Source organism: Lissotriton helveticus, chromosome 9, assembly GCF_964261635.1.
Source record: "Lissotriton helveticus chromosome 9, aLisHel1.1, whole genome shotgun sequence".
Lineage (NCBI taxonomy): Eukaryota > Metazoa > Chordata > Amphibia > Caudata > Salamandridae > Lissotriton > Lissotriton helveticus.
The window spans coordinates 142986906-143013416 of record NC_136070.1 but is presented as its reverse complement, the minus strand read 5'-3'; the positions used below and the strand labels follow the sequence as shown (position 1 = coordinate 143013416).

General features: G+C 46.1%; 1 protein-coding gene across 2 annotated transcripts in view; it reads right to left on the bottom strand.

The window, feature by feature from the left end:
- The window catches only part of RPAP1 (RNA polymerase II associated protein 1), a 334836-nt gene that overhangs the window by 286511 nt on the left and 21814 nt on the right, over positions 1 to 26511 (bottom strand). For both annotated transcript variants that reach the window (XM_078659654.1, XM_078659653.1), the window contains exons 2-3: positions 4743 to 4940; positions 472 to 620 (exon numbers count right to left, since the gene is read on the bottom strand). Coding sequence is in view for 1 of the 2 variants with exons in the window: in XM_078659653.1 (XP_078515779.1) it covers positions 472 to 620; positions 4743 to 4917 (324 nt within the window). In the remaining variant the exon portion in view is untranslated. The remainder of the gene's footprint in view (positions 1 to 471; positions 621 to 4742; positions 4941 to 26511) is intronic.

Below are 26511 nucleotides of genomic sequence, written 5' to 3'. Positions count from 1 at the left end.
GCAACACTTTTGATCTCAGTGTGATCAACAGATTTGTAGTTCAAATATTTACCCCTGACAGTAATTATGCTATAGATTCGAAGTCTTTGATTGTGTCTTTTGTACTGTGTTCCTTTAAACAAAGTAATGAGCATATTGTGTTCAAATTTCAAAGTGTTCTAAGGCAAAGTAAACTCTTCTATTTTAAACATTACTGCTCAGTTTTAAAGATCCAGAAACCTAGAGTTTGCTTCTTTGCCCTACATTATAGATACACGCTTTACTAAATTCGTTAGCTTCACAGCATTTCAACAAACTATCCATCTGTCCAATTCTACTCCAGCAAAGAAATAATTGGAGTAAAATGACAATGCTGCACCTGGACACGTACCACTGAAGTAGTGAAACAGAGGAGTCAGAACAGTTACTCGCCCACCCCATGCACTTTTCAAACATATGTGTGCTAAGATAATGTCTGAACAGTATACGTACAATAATTTTGGAAAAGACAGCAGTGATGTGTCGATCATGCTGGTCTAACAATGTCTCTGGATCAGCATCAGCAAAACGAACACTTCCACTTTTGAACTTTGATTTCTTTGGGGGAGCTGGAGCAAGTGTTGGTGGCAAATCTGGGAACTCTAATGGTAGACAAAATACATTAAACATGATTAACAAGCAAGCGGCACCAACAGTAAAATATTGTAAAGGCGGGAGACATGAAAATGAACATGATGACAAGTGCTAACATTTCATCCACACCCCTTCCATGCCACAAACATCCGGGATAGCACACGGATAGTAGCAAAAGAGTTAAAAAGTTTTTTAACTTTCAGTTTTTCTGATTTTCAAGTGCAACCAATGGCAAATACATACAAGGTATTCCAATACTTTGGTGCCTCAACTTACAACCTACGACCTTAGATGCTTTTCATGCTCAGTTTATAGTCTTCTATTTAAAGCAATGTTCTTTACTCCAGAAAGTGGAGGATGTTTAGTTATCACCAAACACTAAATTAGGCCATCATTAAAGACAATCCTTACTACCAATACCATCTGCTGTCTGCAGACACTTCTGTATCACCCCTTTCTTTGGCTCCCTAGCACATAGCATACTGTCTTGAAAAAGTGAGTATCATCAGTGGAAAACTTGCAGCATACTTTACGCTCAGCAAAGTAGTTTACTAATGCTTTTAAAAAGGATAAAAGAACACTTGGAATACCTAAGTGGATTGGCAAAATTCTTACTAAAGTTGAGCAAAGAATAACTTTACTTTGATCTAAAATCCCTATAGGCATGGCTGAATGCAACTACTATACTTAACATATTTCTGTGCTTTGAAATTAGGTTTATTCTTACTAAAGGTGAGCAAAGAATAACTTTACTTTGATCTAAAATCCCTATAGCTGAATGCAACTACTATACTTAACATATTTCTGTGCTTTGAAATTAGGTTTAATGGAACTCCTAATTTAACAAATGCACTGCTGCTTTTACTCAGAGTCCTTACTTCACAAAAGCTGTGCGACAGTGCACTTTAGTGTGTTATTTTGTTCAGAAGATAGATACTCATTTGGCTGATGAGACTTAAAAGTAGGCCAAATCGTGCTCTAATGGGGCAAACTCGAGTTCTCCCTATTATCAGTATTCAAAAAACAAAGCCTGCCTCTGAATACTGTTTCCTTACTGGCAGGAACAGTTTTCATAATGAAGTGAGTAAAGGCTCCACTTTCCAGGGACACGTATCATCCATCGATCTACCAATTCCTGCCCCTTCATTACCCAGCTTCTTTCAGGCTTCACTCTATCTATGGCTGTGTGGCTTGGTCCAGTAAACCTTATAACATGGTACAGTTATATCTTTAGAAAACAATCTGCTGTAAAGAGTGATGCTCCCACACAATCAGACATTTGAGGAAATCAAATAGCCAGTGAAAAGAAGCCTTTTGCCCATGTTGAAAAACGAAGTATGCTCTCCTTGGGATTGTTGACAACTTTCGAACGGAGGCCGAAGCGGTCAGCATCAAAACCCTGGTGGTACTGGGGCAGACAGCAGACTTCCAAAGAGGTGACCACACAACTCTTCTGGCTCACCTCCATCAAACTGTCATCAGGGACTCTGAACTTGTGAGGGGCTAACCTTTTTCCTGCCCTCCTCATTCGGTCACCCTTCCGCTCCTGCTTCTACATCATGTTCTTAGGCATGTGGTGTCCCTCAGGGTTTGGCTTCCTCACCATAGTGTAGAAATATCTACATTCTTTGGTCAAGACTATTAAAGCGTAAGGAGGAACATTTTACAACTATGTCAATAACATAGTCACTTCAAGGATCTGATAAGCAGTCTCGGTCTGTCTTCTCCAACTGTCTCCCCAGATATTGCTGCTGGTCGCCTGATACAGAATTCTAACAATACCGAGATCAATTATTTTGAACCCAGAAACTAATTTATTATCCTCTGTCTTTTGGCTGATTTCATTACCTTCTCCTGTGCCTGTCAATATTTTGGCCCACGTGTCACTTCCACTGATCAGTCTTATTTGTTCTATCTAAAGACCCTTAGATCTCTATTCAAATATGGGTATTAGCTGCTGTATCTCACTGCAGATCAGGCACTTGTTATTTCAAAAAAGTATTTATGTCAGTGGGGTCCTGCTCAGTGTGCCAGCATCTGCAGAGTTTTCAGTCTGTGGCTACTCACATTCTCCGCATCCCCTGAAGGTATGTTTCGGCCTTGCCACTATCATCTCTCGGTTGGACTATGGCAATGCTTTGTATTTAGGCCTCCCGCAGAAACTACTGAGGAAACTGCAGGTTGTGCAGAATGACGCGGCCAGGTTGATCTACTCTCTGCCGAGGAGCTCTCATGCGACCCCCCTTCTTCTGAAGCTGCACTGGCTGCCTGTTAAATATAGAGTGCAGTTTAAATGTCTTTGTGTGGCCCACAAAGCCATTTTTGGTAAGGCTCCTAAGTATATCAAAGAGCGCTTGAGGAAGTACACTCCGGGGAGAGCCCTACGGTCAAGCAAAGCCTTCAAACTGATTGTACCTAGATTTAAGCTTAAATCTAAAGGTGGCAGGGCTCTGTCCGTATTCGTTCCGCAACTCTGGAATGAGCTACCTGCCTTCCTGCAGGAAGACTCGCAACTACTGTCTTTTAGAAAGAACTTAAAGACCTATCTGTTTAAAAAGATAACATCTATACCCTAATGTGGTTTGATGGCGGAGGGCGCTCTCTGGGTTGCATCAGGTTATGTACCTTTTCTTGGAAGCGCTTAGAGACCAGTGGTGATTTGCGCTATACAAAAAGATTGTAACATAACATAACATAACCTTGCAGACCTTATCGTTGCTGATTTTGGAACAAAGAGTGCAATGTTTGGCACTGTATGAAAAATCCCTAATTTTTCAGCAGGTAATTTCAACAATGTTGCGTTCCTTTGTCTGCCAAGATGAAATGAGTTGATATTTGCTTCAGCAGTACAGTGCATATATTCTAAGAAAATACTGTAATAGATCTCTTCCCCGGTGCTCAAGTTTATTTGAGTTTGTACCAGGTGCATCTAACTTTGTAAAGAGTGCAATATGCTATTTGTCTTGTAACAGGTGCCTTTACAGGCGGGTAAAGCATTTTAATGAGAGAAAAACATATGTACTAGGGGCCAGATGTATGACCGGGGCATTTAGCGACTCGCAAATTGCGCTCAATTGCGAGTCGCAATTTGCGCTTCGCTAAATGCCATGTACAACAGTGTCAGAGACACTGGTTAAGGTTCCCAATGGTGTCGCAAATTGCATACCTCATCAATATTCATGAGGCACTCGCAATTTGCGACCCTATTAGGAATGGCAGGCCCTCCCACGTATGGTGGCCTGCTGGGCAGAGAAGACCTCCATGTCTGGATCTGCTTTTCAACTAAGCAGGTTGTTCTGTTTTTTTTTTTTTTTTTTTAATGCAGCCTGTTTTCCTTAACCCCTTGGATGCTGGTGACGGAACCCCTCCGTCACCAGCCACGGGTGGGCAGTGCTAATGACAGAGTGATTCCGTCACGGCCCGGCCGCCGCGCCTGCGCTGCATTAATTTCGCGCCTTCGCGGCGCGTTCTATTAGGCGGGCGGGGCCGTGACGGAACCACTCCGTCACATGCACAACGCGCCCGTGGCTGGTGACGGAGTGGTTCCGTCACCAGCATGGCAGCGCCGCGCGGCCCCTCCTTTCCCCCAGCGCCGCGGCGGAATTACCGCCGCGTCAAGGGGTTAAAGGATAACGGGATGCATTAAAAAAAAAAAAAGAAAACATTTTTGTTTCATTTTTTAAGGGCAGGGACCACTGCCTGCCCCTAAAAAATATATTCTCCTGCATTTGCAAAGGGAAAGGGGTCCCCTGGAGACCCCTGCCCATTGTGAGTGCATTATCACCGTCTTCAAGAGGGCGGTAAATTGCGAGTGTTTTGCAAACGCAATTGCGGTCGCAAAACATTCTTACATAGGGTGGCGAGTCGCAATTAGGAAGGGAAACCCTTATAATTGCGAGTCACAAATTCAATTTAGAGAGTCGCAAATAAATTGCGACTCGCTAAATAGGGTTTGTACATGGCCCAATTAGTGTTTGCATACGCAAATGCGATGCTAACCCGTTTGCGCATGCAAAATTGAGTCGTACATCTGGCCCTAAGTGTGATGAAAACTACTGCATACATAATTAAAGGTAATATCCCTAAAATGATGTTGTTGTCTTAATTTTGAAATAAACAAACATTGTTACCCTCTAGTTTCACAACATCTCTTTTATCCTGATCACCGCTTTCTGTGCTGCCTTTCCGTTTATCAGCTTTCTTCACAACCTGAGCAGCACATGGTGCTCCTGAAGCCAGAAACTGGTTCTGAAACTCTAGCAGGTCTTCTTCGGACTCTCCGGGTTTGGGCCTTGGCAGCATCATCTTGGACGTCTTACAGAGCAGACCTTTGGAAAAAAATATAAAAGCAAACAAAAAGTTAGAAGGTGTTTATAGTTGTGGCCTCTAAAACATGCTTTTACCTTATAACTCAGCTTGATAGTAGTAGGAAGAGGTGGGCCAGGAATAAGCCGTAAGGAAAGGAGAAGACTATTGTCACTGTATTGATTGGGGACACCTCTTATGAAATAGGTCTAGCACCAAATGCCAGATCTTGAGAAGGAAAATGTTACATTTAAAGTAATATCAAGAAACATAAAAGAAAAGGACAGCAAGTAAAAATTAAGTGGAAAGGACTGAAGGTAGGACAAGAGGTGCTGTAAGTGACTCAGCAGCGGGGGCAGGAATAATTTTGGAGTTTCCTTTAAGGGAAGTTCATGGATATGTACGCATTTACTATGAACATTCCAACATTGCCGGAGGAACCAGGAATGTGGTATGAAGAGTTGTATAGATTGGCAAATATTTCCCAGATGTTGTGGACTGATTTAAATTGGCTGCTTGAGAATGTGCCTCCTAATGATTTGTGGACAGCGTGGAAGGCTGTAGTTGCTTGACCGACAATCGAACCAGTTAGGATTCCTACAAAAAATACTCCTTCTGTAGATGTAGCAGATAACTCAATATTTGAAAAAACAAGTACCCGAAAAGGACATATATTGGGTAAAAAATCTGAGAACTTCCCAGGAGCCAAAAAAGTCAGTACATGCTTTTTACGAGAGGATCATGCAGATTTTCAAGGGACACAGCTGAGTCGATGATCCCGAGAAAGATGGTGTCAGAGATTTCGTATCTACTTTGGTGGAAGGTTTGAGGAAACACCTTAGCAATCACATTCACCAGAGTAAACTGTGCTGGCAGACAAAACGCATGGATGAGATTTGCTTGCTGGTGAAACATAGTAAAGAATACTTTAAGGTGAAGCAGAAAATGATTAAAGAGCAGTTGATGATTGCCCAGACAAAGCAATTTGAGGGAAGATTTCGAAAACAAATGGGGTGAAATATGATTTTTGTTCAGCCTGAAATTAATCAAATTCAAGGTGTACACAAGGGAAATGGAGCGATGCATATGTAAGGTTGTGAAAGAAATATGATGCACAATGATGGCATGAATGTGAATGTCGAAATGATAAAGAGAAACATTGCTCGTCAATTAAGTGGGAAGATTGGCACTGGAAGAGGAAATGTCATCAAAATCCAAATAGGATTCAGGGAGAAACTGTTCCACAAATGCAGAGAAATTTGATAGTCTCGAAAATGTCAAATTCTATATCAGGACCAGAGGCGAGGATTATGCGTTACTTTCTTTATTTCTTTTTCCAGCAGATTTCAACTTTAACCAAAAACTAACATTCCCATAAGTCATATTACAGGTCATCCACAATCCACCAATAGGCAGTCCCTGGTAGACCCCAATGACACTAGAGTTGGCAGAGGAGGCCAAACTGGCAGGCACCCCCCTTTCTCCTGAAAGAGTTTCTAACTGGGCGCAACGTGCAGTAGTCTTCCTGGGTAACGATAATTGCGCCCCCTCTACCGAGAGGAGACGCTCTTTTCTATTGAAAGTCGATCCCAAACTAAGTGATTTGGCTTCCTCCGAAGCTGGCATGGCGGCACAGGGAGGGCTCTTCAGGGACCCGTTCATTAAAGAGCTACCCAAGTTTGTAGCCACCTTTACATCCTTGGATAAGGCGCAAGCCTCTATTTAAAACGTTTTTCATCCTAGAGTTTTTGGCGGGCAGGCCGTGGTAGAGGGCACTTGGTCGGCCGCTTCTATCCCCTAAGCTCTCAACGAGCCGACAAGATCCAGGCAGACAAGAGTTCTTCCAATTGGGAAGAAGTTACAGAGGTCGCGGTGCCAGAGGAGCAGCCAGAGACCAATCCCCGGCCACACCAGGTGAGCCTTTCCTCCTTTACCCATTTAAAGGTGGGCAGCAGGTTGGCGGTTTTCGAAAGCAACTTTCGAAAGGTCTATTACCTCCGACGCATGGGTGTTGCGGACCATACAAGGGTTTCAGATAGAGTTCTATGACTCTCCTGTACAAGTTTTGCGCCCCAAACGGCTGGTTTTTGCACAAGATTAGTTCACCCTTATAGATCGGACAGTGGCAGACCTGCTGAAAAAATGAGCGAATATACCAGCAGGTCTCCATCCCAGAGGGTTACTCAGCAATATTTGTGGGGTAGACAAAAGAGATGGAGACTGGTGATAAACCTAAGAGAGTTTAATCAATGGTTGATCTACCGCCACTTCAAAATGGAGGGCATTCATCTTCTGAGGGATCTCCTCCAACCTGGCGATTGGATAGCATGCTTGGACTTGAAAGAGGCCAATTTGGCGGTCCTTATTTTTCCCCCGCACTGTCGGTTTTTGCAGTTCAGGTGGAAGGATCAAGTGTACAAGTTTACGTCCCTTTCAGTCTTTCTTCGGCTCCATGGTGCTTCAATAAAGTTCTCAAACAGGCGGTGGAAACACTCAGGGCGAAAGGCTCCCGCCTAATCATGTACCTGTGCTGCGCAAACAAATGATGGACAGCATGCAGAATTAATCATACATTCACCCCCAGTCAAGAGATCTGGGTTAAATCCATCGTTCTTTTGCTCACCATGCCACCCCAAATTAGACCCAGCCATATGCAAATCAGTCTTGACCCTGTGATTCATGAGAACAGTCCAGACCGAACTGCCAAGCTAGGTCCTCTCTGGACTGGAAACAAGCATCCTGGGACCAGTTTCTGGGTATTACCCTTCATCAGCCAGGCTACCTTGAATCCAGTGGCACAGTGAGCAAGGGACCCACGTCTGGGCATACCCCTCCCACATAGGGTGAAAAGTGCTACACTGAAAGCCCGAAACCGGTCCTAGGATGCTTGTTTCCATTTGGCGCTTGGTCAAGACTGATTTGCATATGGCTGGGTCCAAACTGAAATGGCATGGTGAGCAAAGAAACAATGGATTTAGGCCCAGATCTCTGTACTGGGGTGAATGTATGACATTGTTCTGCATTCCGTCTATCAATTGTTCTTTTTGCATTTGTCACCCCGAGTGGGACGGGTATGCCCAGACGTGGGTCCCGTGCTCTCCATGCCACTGGAGTCAAGCTATCCTGTAGTGTAGTTCCTATATTCCCAATAGGCTCTGTGCATTGGAATAATATATCCTATAGATTTTACGTAGGAGTTAGGTCGACTAGGTCTCTACCGAATATATTAGACTTAATTGTGAGTGCCAGCTAGCTCAGAGGTCACTAGAAACTTTCTTTAATAAACAAGAATTAGTTTCTGACAACCGCATAAACATGACAACTTTGTTTCCCAAGAATAAGAAGACTCTCTAGAGTCGTGGAAACAATAGATAGATATTTTACTCAGTCAATCGTGCATGCTTCGTTTCTTCAGAGATGCAGAGAAATAGAGATGGGCGTTTTCAATAAAAGGATTTATTGAACAGTCTTCTTTCTCTTGCAAGTAAAGTGAACTGCTACAATCGTTATGCAGGTTGCAAAGTATAATGCGTACAGCAAGAAGAGTATTATAAAATAATACTGTAAAAGCATGGTATGGTTTCTTAAGCCATAAATACATACATATATAACAGACTAAAAGTACTCAACTGGTGCTTCTAAAATACGCCTACCCCAATGTACCTAACCTAAGTCTAGTACGAGGGAGAAGGATTGAGATGTAGTATACGTTTAGTTTCTTTCTGCCAAGAATCTATCCAAGATTTCTCTTAGGGTACAATCAGCTCAGTACCTTGGTTTTAGAATGAAGGAGGTCTGGTATCTCTGTCTCTCAGAACTCGATTTCCCAACACCCCGCAAGGGGAGCTTTGAAACACTGGAGCTGGATTCTCAGCGAGAGAAAGGCAGCCTCTCTGTCAGTGCGTCAGCTGGAGGGTCGGCTTCCTTCGGCACTTGCTGTAGCGAACTGCGTCGGGCAAGTAGATAGTTGAACTGCTCCAGACCACTGTGTGTTTGCTAGGGCAAGTGAAGGCATATTTATACCTTGAAGGTGCCTGGTTTGACGTAAAGTTGGACATGATAAAGTCATCAAAGGGCCCCAAGGGAATGGTAGTTCTTTGAAAATGCCATGCTTTCTAGGACAAATCAATATTCAAGAAAGGGGATGTCCCTGACTGCTGAAGCCGAGTTTTCCAAGAAATCGTTGTGGCTTTTTGGAACTAGTGGAAGTATCCATGCCTGTATTTGGACTGCATAATCTATGTCTAAATATGGGCATGATTTCTATGCCTATATAAGGGCAAGGTGATTTGTACCTATATAAGGGCATGAATCGGGAAAATTGCACTAAGGTCCTAAAACACTATACAATACCCACTCCACTTTATTATGTTCGACATTACTAAATTCGAAGCATTCGTAAACATATCTAAAGCATGATGTGTAAAAATCCCTCCCAAAATACATATAATGCATTCAAAATGGTTGTACACGACAATTAGCATTAGTGCTGCAGGCATTTTAAAAGCAATGTTTCATTCAAAGCATATAGTATGACATTTAGAAATGCTATTCGAATGAAACATGACAATACATTTATGAAATGGCTCTTAAGTACAGAAGAAAGGTCAAGACCATTCCATGACAGAATATATAAACTGTTTAGGTTGTGGACAAGATCAAATATTGTCATTTGGAAGTGTGTCAAAGAATTCTTGTTCTCTAAGAATAGTTCTACTTTAAGCAGATTACTCTGTGCCAAACAAAAAAAAGTCTACTTTTGGAAAAAGTCTAATCGTAGAAAAATAGAGTTCTGTAGTTGGAAGTTTTGTTTTGAAAAATGAAGGTCGAGGACAGAGTCCCGTAGAACTCTGTGTGCGTACTTAAAAAGTCATTCTCGTTGTTAGGAGAAAACATCAAATCTTCTAAGCTGGCAAAGAAATGGTCTACCATAGTAGGTGAGAGTTGGACTACTTCATTAAGCAGATCAACACAGATGTGAAGCATCGCCGTCAGCGTCAGACCCATCAGCAGCATTCGCAGTAGATGGTACCTCTGTGCCTGTTGTTCCACGTATCTCACCGTCAGCCGACGGCGTCTGTGAGACCTCAATGAATGCTGTCATCAGGATTGGTAGCCGCTGGGGACAATACAATGCATGAGCCGTTACCGAACCAAGCAAAGTATCAACATCCGTTGGTGCTGATGGAAGTTTTAGACAGATGTCTAGCACGCATTCTTCTCCACATAGCAAGCAGATTGGTCTGAATGACAGAAACCACGTGGTATTCAGATCTCTCAAAACGAGCCATGCCCAAGATCTGTATCATGCGCTCACGACACTTCATTGCCAGGAGAGTGTTCTCTATGGTAATCTGGGCGTCGCTGGTGACTGGACTTGCCATATCGGAGCAGGAGAAATAAGAATAGTATTCCTGCTACGAGTCCCAAAATGAGAGGCAGGCCGCCAAACACAGTGTGCACAAAGTTTGGAAAAATGCCTAGGACTGCTTCAAAAGGTGCTAACAGTCCCGAACAAATCATCTTAAATACATGTACAATACCACTGGTATCAGACATGTTTAAGATACGACCCAACATTTCTACGAACTGTATGGGGCAGTTTGTTGATAATAGGGCATGTATCTCCGCAGAGGCCCTTGCAACTTGCAGATTATAAGTCTCTTTGGACGAGGTCAGTGGCACAATTTTTTGTAAAAGAATGGCTTTCATTCTGCTTAAAGTATCAATTCCAATAGAAGAAATGTTCAGTGAAGGCCATAGTGGCGACTCACCGTCTGTCTTAGTTTTTGGAAACAATACTTGCATACAACAAGTGACCCTGGCTGACACAGTTACGAGATAGGCTATTCCTGGCATCATTCCACAACAGCTGTGATCATTCAACATAATGTAGCTCCCATTGGAAAGCTGCCTAAAAATTGAATCTATCACTGCTGCCGGAGAACCTTGCAGGTGGCAGGATAAGTTGGTTGAAGAACCATCACAGGCTCCGTGTAAATTAATACCCTGGCATAAAAATGTACCGCTTAGTGCGCTGTTACATTGTGTACCACTAAGAAATACCTATTTTCCCCCACTCCAACATTTGTGTATGTATGGTAAAGCCCAGGTTGACTTTATGTATTCTTTACCCAACCTTTCATACAGGCCTACTGGTATGTGTTTCAAGCAATATTGAAACTAGAAAATCGTCATAGGCAATGTAATGGTGCCGTGTATTATCCATTCTATTGCTGGTTTCTCAGAAACGGTCAATGGTAATCTTTCCAGTTTTTCTATGTTCAACACCGTATAGTCTGCTCCCCTTTGTGCCAAAGAGATTTGTTTATCTCCAAGGTTAAACCCAGTAAACAATGACGTGGTGTTGATTGGACGTCAAGGCACATAGCCTGAACGAAGATTTTGTTACGTCCAGCCTAGCAGCATTATAGAACACAATCGAGACTGGCCATGTTGTAACATGAGCAAGTCCTGTTCCATTAGGTCTATGGCAGAGGATACAATGCTGTCCAAAGAATAAATTCTGGATGACAGAGTCGTTAACCCATTGTAAACTACAGAGAAAGCTTTCTCTAAATTACTACGATCAATTTCTCGTATTCTTTCTGCAGTTTCCATTTGCGTGACTTTCCATGCTGCATTATAAGCAGCATAAATACCGGCAAATATGAAACGTTTGTGACGTGGTTTACCAGGCCCTAGTAAGAATTCTCTCAAATCAACGCCATCTTTAAGTAAAGTTAAGTGTTGTTTTGCCTCAGTAAGTGTAGATTTTTTTAGCCATTTGAGGCACAGTTTTCCTACACTGCATGTTGTTACTATACCTGGATGTTGTCTCTGGATATATCTTGGATCTGGCCTAGTTAATGTAAACCCTTGTGTCTTGTTCAGGAATCTATCTTGACAGTTATTCGTGCCTGTGGGCCAGATTAACCATTTTTTCCAATCAGGTTCGGTTATGTTTTGTAGTAAAAGTGATTTTACGTCGACCACCCTCTTTGTAATATTGTTACTAGCAGGCGTAGGTATGGACGGATTGTTTAAATCTTTTATCTTGGCTAAGCCAAGACAGGATGTCTATTAAATAGTGTCATTTAAAAACATTATTTACTCAGGAATGATACTGGCCCGAAATAAAGCTTCTATTCCCTGCACTTGCCAGTCTTTTGAGCCCCAGGCAGTTTTTCTTTCTATGTTGTCACTCCAGAAGTAGAAACCTAACGAGGACAGCTGGGCATAAAAGGCTGCTGAATAAATTTGCTTTGTATTGGTCAACATACTTTTCATTCCTGTCTTATTAACATTTCTAAAGTAAAATGTTTCTGGATTTGTGGTATTGAACCCTGGACAATGTTCCGATTAATTATAAGTATAAACATTTCTAGGGTTTGCAGATTTGTACAAATAATGATGACCATAGTGATTATAACAGTACATTTGTTCATAATCCGATGAAACTTCCAACTATTCATGGTTTGTAAATTTTGCAGACATCTCTAAATCTGACATCATATTATTGACAGTCTCAAAGTGCCAATCATCAAAAAATGTGCTGGGTGATACAAAGTCGCTCAAGGAAACCTTGAATTGATGTGGAATCTTTAACAGCTCTGGCAGACCATAAATGTCATAGTCCGTTCTGTCCCATGCTATACCACCAGGTATAGAACGGCTGTGATGTTCACTGATGTCAAGTCTCTTTGTTCACGATGAGATGATTTGTGTGGCTTCAGGAGCAAGTTTATGTTCTTACTTGGGTATGAAGAGGCACAAGTTCCATGGCTTTGTTGCATAGTTCTTCTTTTCTGACTGCAGATTCTTCAAAGGTGATGAGTCTCTCAGTTTGAACACCTTGGACAGTAGCAAGAGTTGTTCTTCTGCTACATCTTTGGAGTCCACTAGGCCTACTACTTATTATCGGCCACATGATGTGGTTTTACCAGGTCGATGGATACAAACCTGTTCTCCTTTCTTCCAGCAAGGGGAGGCAGTAGCACTGTTCTTGATCCGTGTATTGCTAACACAGGTACTGATTTTCTGTAAGAAGGCCCAAATTCCTTCTTGTCCGCGATCTTTTCTCTGACTAGATCCCCAATCTTTGGAATCCAGACAGGCCTTACTGGGACAGGTGGTTTTTCTTCAGTGGCTGTTGGCTTCTGCAATGTGTTGCTTAGACTTCTTCTTGTTTCATTTAAGTCCTGCAAAACAGCCAAACGGTCTTTGATATCAAAGGGTTTTTGTTCTACCACTGAAGTGTGACGATCGAGGTCCTCGATAAGCATTCTAGTACCAGAAAGGATTTCATATGGAGTGATTCCACCCAGAGAATTTCTTGGCAGATTGTTTAACCTTCGTTGGACACTTATTAGATGTTTGACCCACCCGTCACCCGAGCCTAATACCTTAGCTGTTATAGATTGCTTTATGCCCCGGTTTTTTCTTTCCACTACCGAATTTTCCTCAGGATGGAATGGACTTGAGTACCGCAACACAACGCCCAGATTGGCCATGGCCTCCTTGTAAGCTCGAGAGCTAAACGCAGGACCCTGGTCAGAATGTAGCGTGCCGATTGCGTATGTGCCGATAAAAGACTTGCAAATCTTTTATAACAGTTCGAGCGTCAGCCGAGCGCTGAGGCCACATCCAAATGAATCTTGAGCATGAATCCACAGCGACCATGATATATTTATAATTGCCATCCCTCTGTAAGGGACCGCAGTGGTCCAGGTAAACGCAAGCTAATGGTTTATCTGAAATTAGTTGGGGCGTCTGCGCAGGACGTTTCACTGTAGAGACTTTCATCTTTTGGCAGATTTCACATTCCAAAACAGTTTCTAGTCTGTTTCCTCATGCGTGGCCACAATTATCTCTGTTTTAATAATGACACTGTGGCGGAAACACCTGCGTGTGCAGAGGCGAGCCCTTCATGTGCTGCTAAGATTAGTCCTAATCTATGTTCCATGTTTGGAATTACCCTATGCCCCTCTCCAGGGATTCGAGCAAAAGGAACATTATTCGCATCTGTTATATATGAGTATTTGAGTGGAAAGCCTTTTGTCAATGTTTTACCGGTGTCTTTCATGGAAGCGGTGACAGCCTGCATTATTTCGCTGTCTATTTTTATTTTAGAACAAGTGATTGCAGCTACGGAAGCTGTTTGCACAGCTGCCTTCATGGCCTCATCAGCCAATAAATTCCCTGCAACGTGAACGCCATCACGCTGATGACTCAGTGTCTGGATCACGCGAGTCTTTTGTAGTTCCTTTCTGTAATAGAACTACTTGTTCCCAAAGCAACTTATTCTTGATTTTGCCACCTTTTGCATCTTTGGAACCGTTTTGAACCCAGTTCTGCAAGTATTCATTGTAAGATTGAACGCAGTAATACAAATTGCTCACTACGAGTGCGGGGAATTCGCGATTGGTATTTCCAAGCGCCATCTTGAATGCCTGTAGTTCAGCTCGCTGAGCTGTACAGTCTCCTAGAGATTGAGTTTTTGTGACCATAGGTCGGAATTTACCATCGCGCCAGCGACCTTTAACAATCGCGCACGCAGCACTAGAAGCTTTTTTGCCCCCAATTGCGGGCTGTGCTGATCCGTCTGTATAAATTATACATGCATACTGTTCTAGAGGCAGAATCTCAGTAGGCAGAGGACATTCTTGTTCGTATTGTAGAAATTCTTGTGTTTTCAAGTGGGGGTCAAAAACGTATTCAACGTCTATTGCAGCAAGAGAGATAACCCATTGTATCCATCTTGGATGTAAAACCTTTGCATTTGGAATGCTTACGTTTGTCACTGCCTCTAAGGCAGGTACAGGAGTAACGACCATTATGCGTCTACCCTGTGCGAGTGTCACGGTTAGATAGACCTGGACAGGGGTTGTAGAAAACTAAGGGGAATGAATGCACTACATCTCCCATAATACCTAGGGAGGATGTAGTCCTATCTCTATCTCTCTATCTGTCCCACCTACAAATCCCCAGCAACCCTGGAATCGGTGCTTGTCACCTGAGTTCCGGAGACTTTCCTTGCCTTTGTAGTCCTGACATTCTCGCCTGAGAAAGCCTATTCTTGCACTCCCTCGCTAGTATTGTGGAATACGGTGAGGAGCGTTTACTGCCGGACACCTCGTTGCCGCCCTGCGAGCGGAACAGAAGCACCCGCCGGTAATCATAAATGCGAGGAGCGTTTACTTTTGGAAACCTCGTTGCCGCCATGCGAGCGGAACAGAAGCACCCGCCGGTAATCGTAAATGCGAGGAGCGTTTACTTTTGGAAACCTCGTTGCCACCCTGCGCTCTGATCAGGACGATACATCTTCAGCGTCTCACTTTTAGAAGACGCGGTAAGCCTCGCTCTGTGATGAGCTGATAAGAATCACTTGAAGCCAATTTTCGAAGTGAAAACATTTCCTTTCTGCCAGTGACAACATTTATCGCTTGACCTCTGGCATATTGTTCAAGGATCTTCTGATGAATTCTTTTGCGTTAAAGCACCTTATTACCAGATGGAAGTAGCATTTATTTTTGGTCAAGGAATTTCTACCCATGTAGCCCCTTTGAGCTGTTGAGGGCTCGGATTAGATTCCTCGCAGATTCAAAACCCTTCCAGGAATTTCGGGTTCCTTCTGACACTGGATTTGTATTACCAGAGGACAGCCTGGTAAAAGATAAGTACATTATTATCTGGTTCCTTGCCGGGTCCCATAACTGTGACATGTGAATGCTTCTATCACTGCCTATTGAAGTGATAGATTAATTGCTTGATTTATTTTCTTTATTTTTTCTATTTTTTGAGCCGTTTGTATTTGATGAACTTGCAGCAGTCATAAATGTAAGTGTAAACCTTAACACATATCTATATTGATAGAGTGTGCAAGTGGGTGAGTGTATTGATCTATATGCATTATTTCTTTGTACAGGGAGCACGGAAGGCCTAGAGAGAGAACCCTGCTCTACTCCGCACCTGTGCAAAAGAACACGCGTTGACTGCCGCAACTTTGTTTCCTTTGTCCCTTTTTTCCCCTTCCCCTATTGTGGAGTTGCCTGGTGAGTGTGCTATTACTCTCAGGTAGTTCCACACAGGGGACAAGGACAGCTAGCTCCTTACATCGCTCCTGCTGTATCCAGCTGATCAGGTTAGTGGTAACCTCACTTGTGACAGCGAGAGCTCTCTCTTTTGCTACTGCAGTTTGAACCGCTGTCAGAATTTTCTCTGTTGAAGTGAATTGCATTCCAGCTTGTGTGTACAAATGTGATTTGTAAGCTATGGGTACTTTTACTCCTTCATTAAAGGTTAAGTATATGAATCCACATCTTCCTGGGATGATTCGGATCACTAAGTTGCGCATATTCACACGTGTTTGTAAATGTTTTGTTGCTAACATGTCTGTTTGCACTGAACGTAAAATTTCTGTGTGTTTTTGAGTACAATTAGTTTGTTTAAAATCAGGTTTGAGGGGCGTGGCCAAGATGGCGGAGTAGACGGACGTGTTCTTCCCGAGCTCCTGCGCCCGCCTAGGCCCTGAGCCTTGAATTTACGCTTTTCTCCCCCCCAATCGGCCCGGAAGACCGGGTGTGGTCGGGAGAGCAAAGGGAAGCAGCAGAGTTAAGCACCGGTTCCCCTGTCGGCCGCAGTGTCGGGAGTGGCGGGCCTGGCGGCTGACGCCCGGAGCGGAGGCGGTGGAGCACGACCGACCAGAGGCCCGGCTATCGATAGCGCGGACTCCAGGGGCCGGGCGGGACGATCTGCAGAGCTGCGGCCGCCGGTGGCTGACCCAGAGGTGCCGACGGTCGCGGTCCGAGGAGAGCTGATCGGACCGTGGACGCAGCGGTGAGCCCGGCTCCGCCCCCGAGTCTAATCGTGGCCGCGGCTGCGGCCGGGGGCCGGGTGAGAACGCAGGCCGGGTCCACTACCGTGGCTGCCCTCGTGCAGTGGCGGAAGATAGCGGAAGGACTAGGGGGTGCGGAGAAGAATTGAAGATCCGCCAGCACAGTGTGCCTGGACCGGAGGATTGAGGGCCAGTTTCCCAGTGAAGAGGGGGGCTAGGCCCCGGCCAGAGGACTACGCGAGGCCGCGGCTGCGGCCTAGTTGGGCGGCGCAGAAGGCTGAGTGCTCCGGAGAGGCAGCGAATCCTACCGGGTGGAGAGCCGACGATCGGCAGCCTGCACCCAAGAACTGAAGTGGCACTGGTCGAGACCGGAGAGGGACGGAGCCGAGCCCTGGGCACACCTTCCCCCCCGCGACCCGGCAGAGGCGGTGAGGAGTGCCTGGAGGTGACGGAGACCGAGCGGGGAGCCCGGGGGCCCTGCGGGCTGACCTTGAGTGGAGTCGGAGTCTACGGCGCACAACACCAGGGTGGGACTGGCAACGCGGCGGCTCTGGGCCTTCGAAGCAGAGTCAGGTGGGGGTAGCCGCCCCGGAGATCGGGGGCCGGACTCCCCTTGAGTGGCCAGTCACACGAGTGAGGACCCTTGGCGCCCTGTGGATTGCACTGGGGGTCGGAGTGGTGTCGGCCGGATCGTTGGAGGTGGACAGCCGGGGCTGGGCCCCGGACAGTGCCTTCCCCCTCCCCCACGACTTCAGCAAAGGAGGTGAGGTGCGGGCTGGGGGTGTGTATTTGGCTGCGGAGCCCCCGGAGGGGTTGCGATTTGCACCGGCGTTGATAACGAAAGGCAGCAGCATCTGGTACTTTGTGCGCGACCGAGAGGGGAAGCAGATTGGGACCAGGGACTGAGTGGCGCAGGGCTTCCCCTGGGTGTGCGAACATTGGAAGTGAGGGGGGGACCCCTCGAACGGTGTGACGCAAATTGAGACTGTGGTGTGCTGGTCCCGAGCAACGGAGGCCTTGAGGCGCCTGCGACAAGGGTGTCCCGCCGACTCTGGGTGGAGGAAACGCTCGCGGAGCCGGGTGAAGGAGTGGGGACTGTTGCCTAGGCGGTGCTCCCAAACTGCGATCGGACTGGGCAATCGGTGGGCCCGGGCCTGGTTACTGCACGCATCTGCAGCCATCGAAGATCGCCAGCTGAGGCCGGATCCCGCCTGAAGCTTGGTCGGGCTGGGCCTTTTGTGGGCTTGGCCTTGGGTTGTGGTGACCATCTAGGGAAAGGGCCACACACCGGAGACTCCCGCAGACTCGAGCCGGGGGTCCAGGCCTGGACTTGTGGCTAATTGGCTGGGGCCGGCTGTGGATAGCACGCGAGCAGCGGAACGGTGAGAAAGATGGCCGGGCAGAAGGGCGGCAAGGGAACGAACCGCACGCTCCCCGAAATGCTTACTAAACCATCTGGTAGAGGAGACAAGACCTCTCCGCAGTCTGGTGGCGCAAGCGGGTCTCACGAAGGAGGCAGCGGAGAGCCCCCGGTCACCAGATCCTTTTTGGAATCACTTTTCGGGACATTGCGGGAAGACTTTCAAGAATTGAAAAAGGAAGTGGCTGGCGAAATACGGGAACTACGCCGAGAGGTGGATGGAATCGGGGAAAGAGTAGAAGCGGTTGAGAGCTCCACGCAACGGCAGGACGAAGAGATTACGCACTTACAGCAAGAGGTGCTTCGCCTCAGGGACCAGCACATAGATCTTCAACAGCATAATGAGGATCTGGAAAACAGGTCGAGGCGGAACAACATTAGGGTCCGAGGAGTGCCGTCCACGGAAGAGACCTCCGGCATAGTGGCTTATTTGCAGGAACTGTTCCGCACTGTCATTAACGAACCTACAGATTTCCCTATTAAGATAGATAGGGCTCACAGAGTGGGCCCGCAACGGCGCGCTACAGGGCCCCCACCGGATGTCTTGGCTTTCCTTCCGGATTTTGCGCTGAAGGAGCGAATTATGTACGAAGCGCGGAAGCAGCAGTCTATAACATTCCGAGGTCACCAAGTGGCGCTGTATCAGGATCTGGCTGCGTCCACGCTCCAAAAGCGCAGAGCGTTTAAGATTGCTACGGACTTCCTGAGACAACACGATACCCCCTACTCATGGGGGCATCCTTTTCGCCTCATATTCCGATGGAATGGAGTGCCGCACCAGCTGCGGTCTCTTCAAGACGTCTGTGAAGTGTTAGGGATCACAGCGGAGGAGGAGGAATCGTCCACGCCGAGGAGAAGGAACTCGACTAATGGAGGTTGGCAGAGGATCTCAAGACGCAGGACACTGAGTGCCTCACAGAGACCGGGTTCGCCCCTGATCAGAGCTGGGATGGCAGACGCACTTCGCACAGCGTCCCAGACTTCAGTGGTTGGGGAAGATGTTGCGTTGACCGCATGAAGTGGCTCCGGGGGGAGAATGAAAATGCATTACTGAAGGAGCTGGCTTTGGGGGGGGGAGGCGGGGGCGGGGCGGCGAGGGAGGAGTGCTTGTGGCAGAGTCGCCCACGAAGGTATTTCCCCACAGACTTGTCCGGCAGGGGCAGGCCTGGGACTAATTGGACTACGAGAGGTGGAGAGGGAAGGGTTGGGAAGGTCCGTTTGGGTTTCAAGTTGGGATGTGGGAGGAGGGGGTGAGGGGGTTGGGGAGTTGGGAGTCGGGGTTCTTGGGTTCCGGGAGGGGGGAGTTTGGGGAAGCTCTGTCCGGTGTTTCTGTCCTGTTCACTCGGTTTTGCCAGGGCTCACAGGCCGGTCCGGAAGTGGGCTTGCCGCTAACTGCTTTTGATCAACAGTGGCTGGTGGGTAACGTCCATAAGGTATGGCGGGTTTGAAAGTAGTGACTTTGAATGTGAAAGGGCTCAACAATCCCACAAAACGCAGAGCGATTCTTTCCTTGTTGGAGGCCTCACAGGCGGACATCTGTCTGCTGCAAGAAACGCACTTGCTGGCTGGTGACTGTCATAGATTACGGTCACGCTCCTTCCCTACACAGTTCTTCTCCTCCAATACCACTAAAACGGCAGGGGTAGCGATCTTGGTCTCTAAATCCTTTCAAGGTGAAGTGCTACACAAATTGGCAGAGCATAAAGGGCGGATGCTGGCATACAGATTTAAGTTGGGGCCTCTGTTATTCACGGTGGGGTCGGTTTATTGCCCAAATGAGTGTCAGGACCACTTCCTCCATGCCACTCTGATAGATGTCACTGCGTCTCCCGACCGGCATCTCATTCTGGGGGGAGACCTGAACCTGGTGTTTGATTCCTCCTTAGACAGATCAGCGCAGCGCTTTCCGCAGACTGGGGAATTGTCACAAACTATGAAAACACAGTTAGCTGAATTCGATATGCACGATCTTTGGAGGGGATTACACCCCGCAGACAGGGACTACTCGTATTTCTCGCACGCACACAAAACTTATGCTCGGCTGGACTACCTGTTGGTCTCTGGCCCGGTGAGGGACATGGCCACTGCCTCGGAGGTAGGGGTCATCTCCCTATCAGATCACGCTCCGGTCTCGGGGACCTTCCGGCCCCCGTCAACCCCAGTTCGGCGTGGGGTCTGGCGTCTTCGAGACACGCTTTTACACCGAAAAGTTGTGGTGCAACGTATCACCGAGGCGGTGGCTGACTTTCAACTTCATAACTCTAACCCCGACACTACGTTGGCGACACAATGGGGGGCGCTTAAGGCGGTCCTACGGGGAGAATTCATACTGATATCAGCGACCGAAAATAGAGAGAGGAAGGTTAAACGGGAAGAACTCACGCAAAAGGTCAGGGAATTAGAACAGGTACATCGGCGAACGGGGGCTCCTAGAATTTGGAAGCAACTGAAGGCAGCAAGAAAACTCTTGCGTAGACAACACAGACCCCCGAATCTCTACGCTTCCCATGTTACGAGGGTGCCGTTGAGGATATGGGATGCCGCTAGTGTCCGCTTCGAACTCACCTCGTTCCCCTCTCCGTTCACGCCCATTGTGGACAACCCAGACTTCACGCCTGGGACGGAACCGGGAGCCTTTGCGCACTGGCGAGAGAAGGGGTGCAGGGCACTTTTTCATGTGTACGGTGGGGATGGGGTCCTCCCCTTTGAGGACCTTAAGGGGAGCTACCACCTGGCCGAGGCGGATAGGATGAGATACTGGCAGGTCAGACATTGGGCACTACACCCCCAGGTACGGGAGGCCGCGGACAGGAATCTGCTCCCTTTTGAGAGATGGATGGCGACGCGCACGTCGGATGCGAAACTCATATCTGATTTGTATAAAATGCTCCAGCCACCGCCTACGCACATCTATAATCCTGGTAGAGAGAGATGGAACAAGGAACTGGGGAGAACACTTAGCCACAAGGAATGGGAGCAAATCTCACACCGGGCGCGACATTCTGCTTATCATGTGGGGCTGACTGAAACCTTCACCAAGGTGTCAACGTACTGGTACCACACTCCCGAGCGCCTGCACGAGATGAATAGACTCATAGACACTGCATGTTGGCGCGCTTGTGGGACACTGACGCACATTTTATGGGACTGCCCGCTGATACAGGGTTACTGGAAGGAGGTGATCGATGAAATAGACAAATGTTTTGACATAGAGTTGCCCCGCTTCCCGGCTTATACCCTGCTGGGCCTCCCTAACGCCTTAATGTACCCGTTGAAATCCCGGAGAGGGAGACACATTGCCATCGCTTTGGGCTCGGCTGTGCAGAACATTCTACTACACTGGCGCACCTCCACCATTCCATCAATCACAGGTTGGCTACACCGGCTGTGGCATGTACTGGGTATGGAAAAAATATCGCTCACTCTGGCTGGGGAGGTCGACCAATTCGAGGAGCTGTGGCAACCATTCCATGCATTACTGGCTACTGAATTCAGGGAGCTTACGTGCCCAAGATACCTGAGGCTCCTTAGGCTTACACCACCGATCACTTGAATGTCCAGCATGGCGAGGGCGGCACTCCATGCGCAGTAGGGGTGGAGACAGTGGGACAGGATCTGTGCGTTTCTGTGATATTCTTTGCGCAACACCGGACGGGGGGTGGGGGGGGGGAAGGAGGGTGGGCGTGGGTGGCTGTTGGGATAGTTTGTTATGTTAAAAGTGAAGTGCAGCAGGGTTGATATTTGCCTTTTGATACTTGCTTGGACTCAAGGCTCGAGGAAGCCGTCTCTGGCGGTTCTCGCCTAACCGGGACTGTTAAACTTTGCAGGTGGCGGGGTGCTCCGGGGACAGCATTATTTCTGACACTATACACTGCCTTTTTATGCCTGGTTTCCTTCCTATTTTTCACTGCTGTACTGCTGTGCTTTATTAATTAATAAAATACTTTAAACCTAAAATCAGGTTTGATTAATTCGTAGAGAGGTTTTACCCTTTCTGCGTAATTTAGAATGGAAGTTCTTCAGAAATTCAGGAAACCTAGAATTGACTGTTTTTCAGCGTTTTTGGAGGTTGGAACAGCGCACATTTCTCTAGAAAGTTTGCTGCCAGGCTTTTGCCTTCACTTGATAACTCGTATCCTAGGAAAAGGACATTGAGGTGGGAAATTCTTGATTATTTAAAGTTGAATTTGTGCCCTTCAGATGCGAAGCCAAGTATTATGGTGTTCACTCTGTTCAAGTGCCTGTCCAAATCATCGTCTGTTAGATAGATGTCATCGACATAAGATAATGCCTCATCATCATATATTTGTAGTAACTCTGTTAGCCTGGCATATGATGTCCACTATTCTAGTGGGCACCTTGCACCAGTCTAAACGACCCTTATTGATGGTGGTTGTAAAGTCAACCTTATAGACAAGCTATCCTAGTGGTAGCATGGACCAGCAGTCTTAGGCTAAAACCTCAGAGAGCATGTGAAGCAAGCTGTTTTACCAATTATAATCCCTTGAGTATCAAATAAAAGGACACCACACAAGGTATATATCAAATATATATGGATTTATTTCTAACACAACCCCTCTGAACTCTTTATGAGATCAGAGATCGAAGTACATCACAATTATCGGCACCCGTCATCATCGACGGGGTCCGGTAATTGAGGTCGTTCCAGGTTTCCAAGTGGGTGCCCGGCTTTGCTGGCGGTGTGCCTACTAGCTACCTCCCCCTCCCGAGACCCATGGTGCGATCAACGTTCGCACCACATATAGCTGCTGGGTGCCGATAATTTACGAGTACCTTGCCTGCAACCAGGTTTTTAATACTTTTCCTGTTTTTGCTTATTTTTCACACTATGACCACCAGGTTAGGGTGAGCCTTAGCGTGCTCAGTTACATCAAGTTCTTTTAGTTTTTGGCGGATCGCCACGGATGCTGCTTCACGTTTAATATTAGCTAATATTGTAGCTGAGACCTGTTTGAAATCTTTCAGTAATTTCATACCCAGATTTAAAACAGCCTCTGCCCCGTATTCATTTTGAATCTGTTTCAGGACGTCTGGTATTACTGCCATGGATGGAACACCATGTGTTTTAGTATATATTGCAGCAAAGACTGTACCACAAGTGTCACAGTCCTCCAGGTGTGGTGCGATTCCGATCGGTAAACAGATTGTTAGAATCCTGTGTTTCTCATGAGGTGTACTATCTGGAAATACTGCCTCGATTTGAGTAATTTTTTGAGCTATCCAGAATGGAATTTGTTTCCTTTTTGCAGGCAATTTACCAATGACTGATTGTATAGTCTGTGGTGTAATTTTATTTGTGTTCCCCTGGTGAGGGGTCTGTTGTGAAATCCTTATAGGAGATTGGACTGTTCGAGTCTGCATGACATATTGAACCAATTGTCTATGGATTTTGATTAGTTGTTTTAGTTGAACTAATAGTTCTGCACCTGACATTTCTTCAATGGCAGGATGTAGTGTATAGCTGGCTAGTACCGGCCTTGTTGCTCCTGGTCTACCTAGTGGACCGAGCCTGGTATTGTGATTTTGAGGTTTTAGGGCGCCTTTAAACCAGAGCGCATGCTCTTGGTATGTTATTGGAATTTCAATATCCTCTAAAGGAGTGTATTCCGCTGGAGTTTCTTCTTCTTTATAGAAGTGGAACACATGTGTTACTGGATTTGCTTCAGGGAAGACAATCCATGAATAGAATACCTTTGTCTGCCGATATTCGTGAGCCTCTATGACAAAGATTACCCTACCACCTCTTGGTGATAGGCCATTTGTTATAAGCTTTATAGTGATGGTTTTCCTTAAGTTTTCCGGGATGATTATAGCATCCGGGTCGTTTTGATGGAAAACTGTAGTTTCTAAACGCGGTTGGGCTGTAGCCCCATCGTTCTCGTTTTCAGTCATTTTGTTGACTGAAAGTTTGCAGAGCAAGTTTCAAGGAAACAAAGATAAGGTCCACAATATTTTGGAACACTGTATCCTTCAACGTTGAACAAACCAAAAAACGAATACAAAGGATTTTCGTCCTACTCAGTTATGGCTGATATTTTATCCTTTTACCCACTCCAGACGTCTATTGGAGTTTTTAACGGGGAAAAAGGGGTCTCTGTGAAAAGCATGACTGAGTTACTCTAGTATCTAGCGTTAAAATACTACCTTACCAAACGTTGGGCGCCATGTAGTGTAGTTCCTATATTCCCAATAGGCTCTGCGCATTGGAATAATATATCCTACAGGTTTGATGTAGGACTTAGGTCGACTAGGTCTCTATCGAATATATTAGACTTAATTGTGAGTGCCAGCTAGCTCAGAGGTCACTAGAAACTTTCTTGAATAAACAAGAAGGGATTCGTTTCTGACTTTGTTTCCCAAGAATAAGAAGAATCTCTAAAGTTGTGGAAACAATAGATAGATATTTTACTCAGTCAATTGTGCATGCTTCATTTCATCAGAGATGCAGAGAAATAGAGAGACAGGCGTTTTCAATAAAAGGATTTATTGAACAGTCTTCTTTCTCTTGCAAGTAAAGTGAACTGCTACAATCGTTATGCAGGTTGCCAAGTATGATGCGGACAGCAAGAAGAGTATTATAAAATAATACTGTAAAAGCATGGCATGGTTTCTTAAGCCATAAATAAATACATACATAAATAAATAACAAAGACTAAAAGTACTCAACTGGTGCTTCTAAAATACGCCTACCCCAATGTACCTAACCTAAGTCTAGTACGAGGGAAGAAGTGAGATGTAGTATAAGTTTAGTTTCTTTCTGCCAAGAATCTATTCAAGATTTCTCTTAGGGTCTAATCAGCTCAGTACCTTGGTTTTAGAATGAAGGAGGTCTGGTATCTCTGTCTCTCAGAACTCGATTTCCCAACACCCCGCAAGGGGAGCTTGGAAACACTGGAGCTGGATTCTCAGCGAGAGAAAGGCAGCCTCTCTGTCAGTGCGTCAGCTGGAGGGTCGGCTTCCTTCGGCACTTGCTGTAGCGAGCTGCGTCGGGCAAGTAGATAGTTGAACTGCTCCAGACCATCGTGTATTTGCTAGGGGAAAGTGAAGGCATATTTATACCTTGAAGGTGCCTGGTTTGAAGTAAAGTTGGACATAATAACGTCACCAAAGAACCCCAAGGGAATGGTAGTTTTATTTTTTTTGTAGGACAAATCAATATTCAAGAAAGGAGATGTCCCCGACTGCTGAAGCCGAGTTTTCCAAGAAATCGTTGTGGCTTTTTGGAACTAGTGGAAGTATCCATGCCTGTATTTGGACTGCATGGGCTATGTCTAAACATGGGTATGATTTCTATGCCTATATAAGGGCAAGGTGATTTGTACCTATATAAGGGCATGAATCAGGAAAATTGCACTAGGGTCCTAAAACGCTATACAACAGGATAGCTTGACTCCAGTGGCACAGTGAGCAAAGGACCCACGTCTGGGCATACCCCTCCCGCATAGGGTGAAAAGTGCTACACTGAAAGCCCGAAACCGGTCCTAGGATGCTTGTTTCCATTTGGCGCTGGGTCAAGACTGATTTGCACATGGCTGGGTCCAAACTGAAATGGCATGGTGAGCAAAGAAAATGATGGATTTAGGCCCAGAACTCTGTACTGGGGTTCTGTTAATCAATTATTCTTTTTGCATTTGTCACCCCGAGAGGGACGGGTATGCCCAGATGTTGGTCCCGTGCTCTCCATGCCACTGGTGTCAAGCTATCCTGGCTGATGAAGGCTGAAAGCCCGAAACCGGTCCTAGGATGCTTGTTTCCAGTCCAGGGAGGAACTCGCCTGGCAGTTCGGGCTGGACTGTTCCCATGGGAGCGGGAAACATCCTTTAACAACGATGTTTTTATAACGAGTTGCCTAAACAACGAATTCTAAACAACGACAAATTCTAAACCACGACTTCTAATACCACGACTTACATAAACCACGAGTCTCTCCCCCCCCCACTCTCCCCTCCCCCCTTCCCCCCGACCATACACGCTCGTGTCATCCTGCCAGGATGGTTGTGGGCAACAAAAATCACGAGTGTCTCTTCTACGCCCCCCTCCCCCTGACTAGACACGCTCATGGCCCCCTAGTACTCACTCGGGACAAGGAAAGCGGAAACTGTGGCTATGCAGAAGATTAAAAGGTCTGCAATGAGTCACTGACAATAAACAACCCCTGAAAATCAAAAAGAACAAAGGTTGCCATTAACTCTTTAGAACTTCAGCAGGCATACAGTAGCGAAGCAAAGCGTGAGAATTGTTTAAAATGTTGGTTTTGAAGAAAAAAATAATCAAGGTAGTCTAAATAGAAATTACGCTTACATCCATATAAAGATCA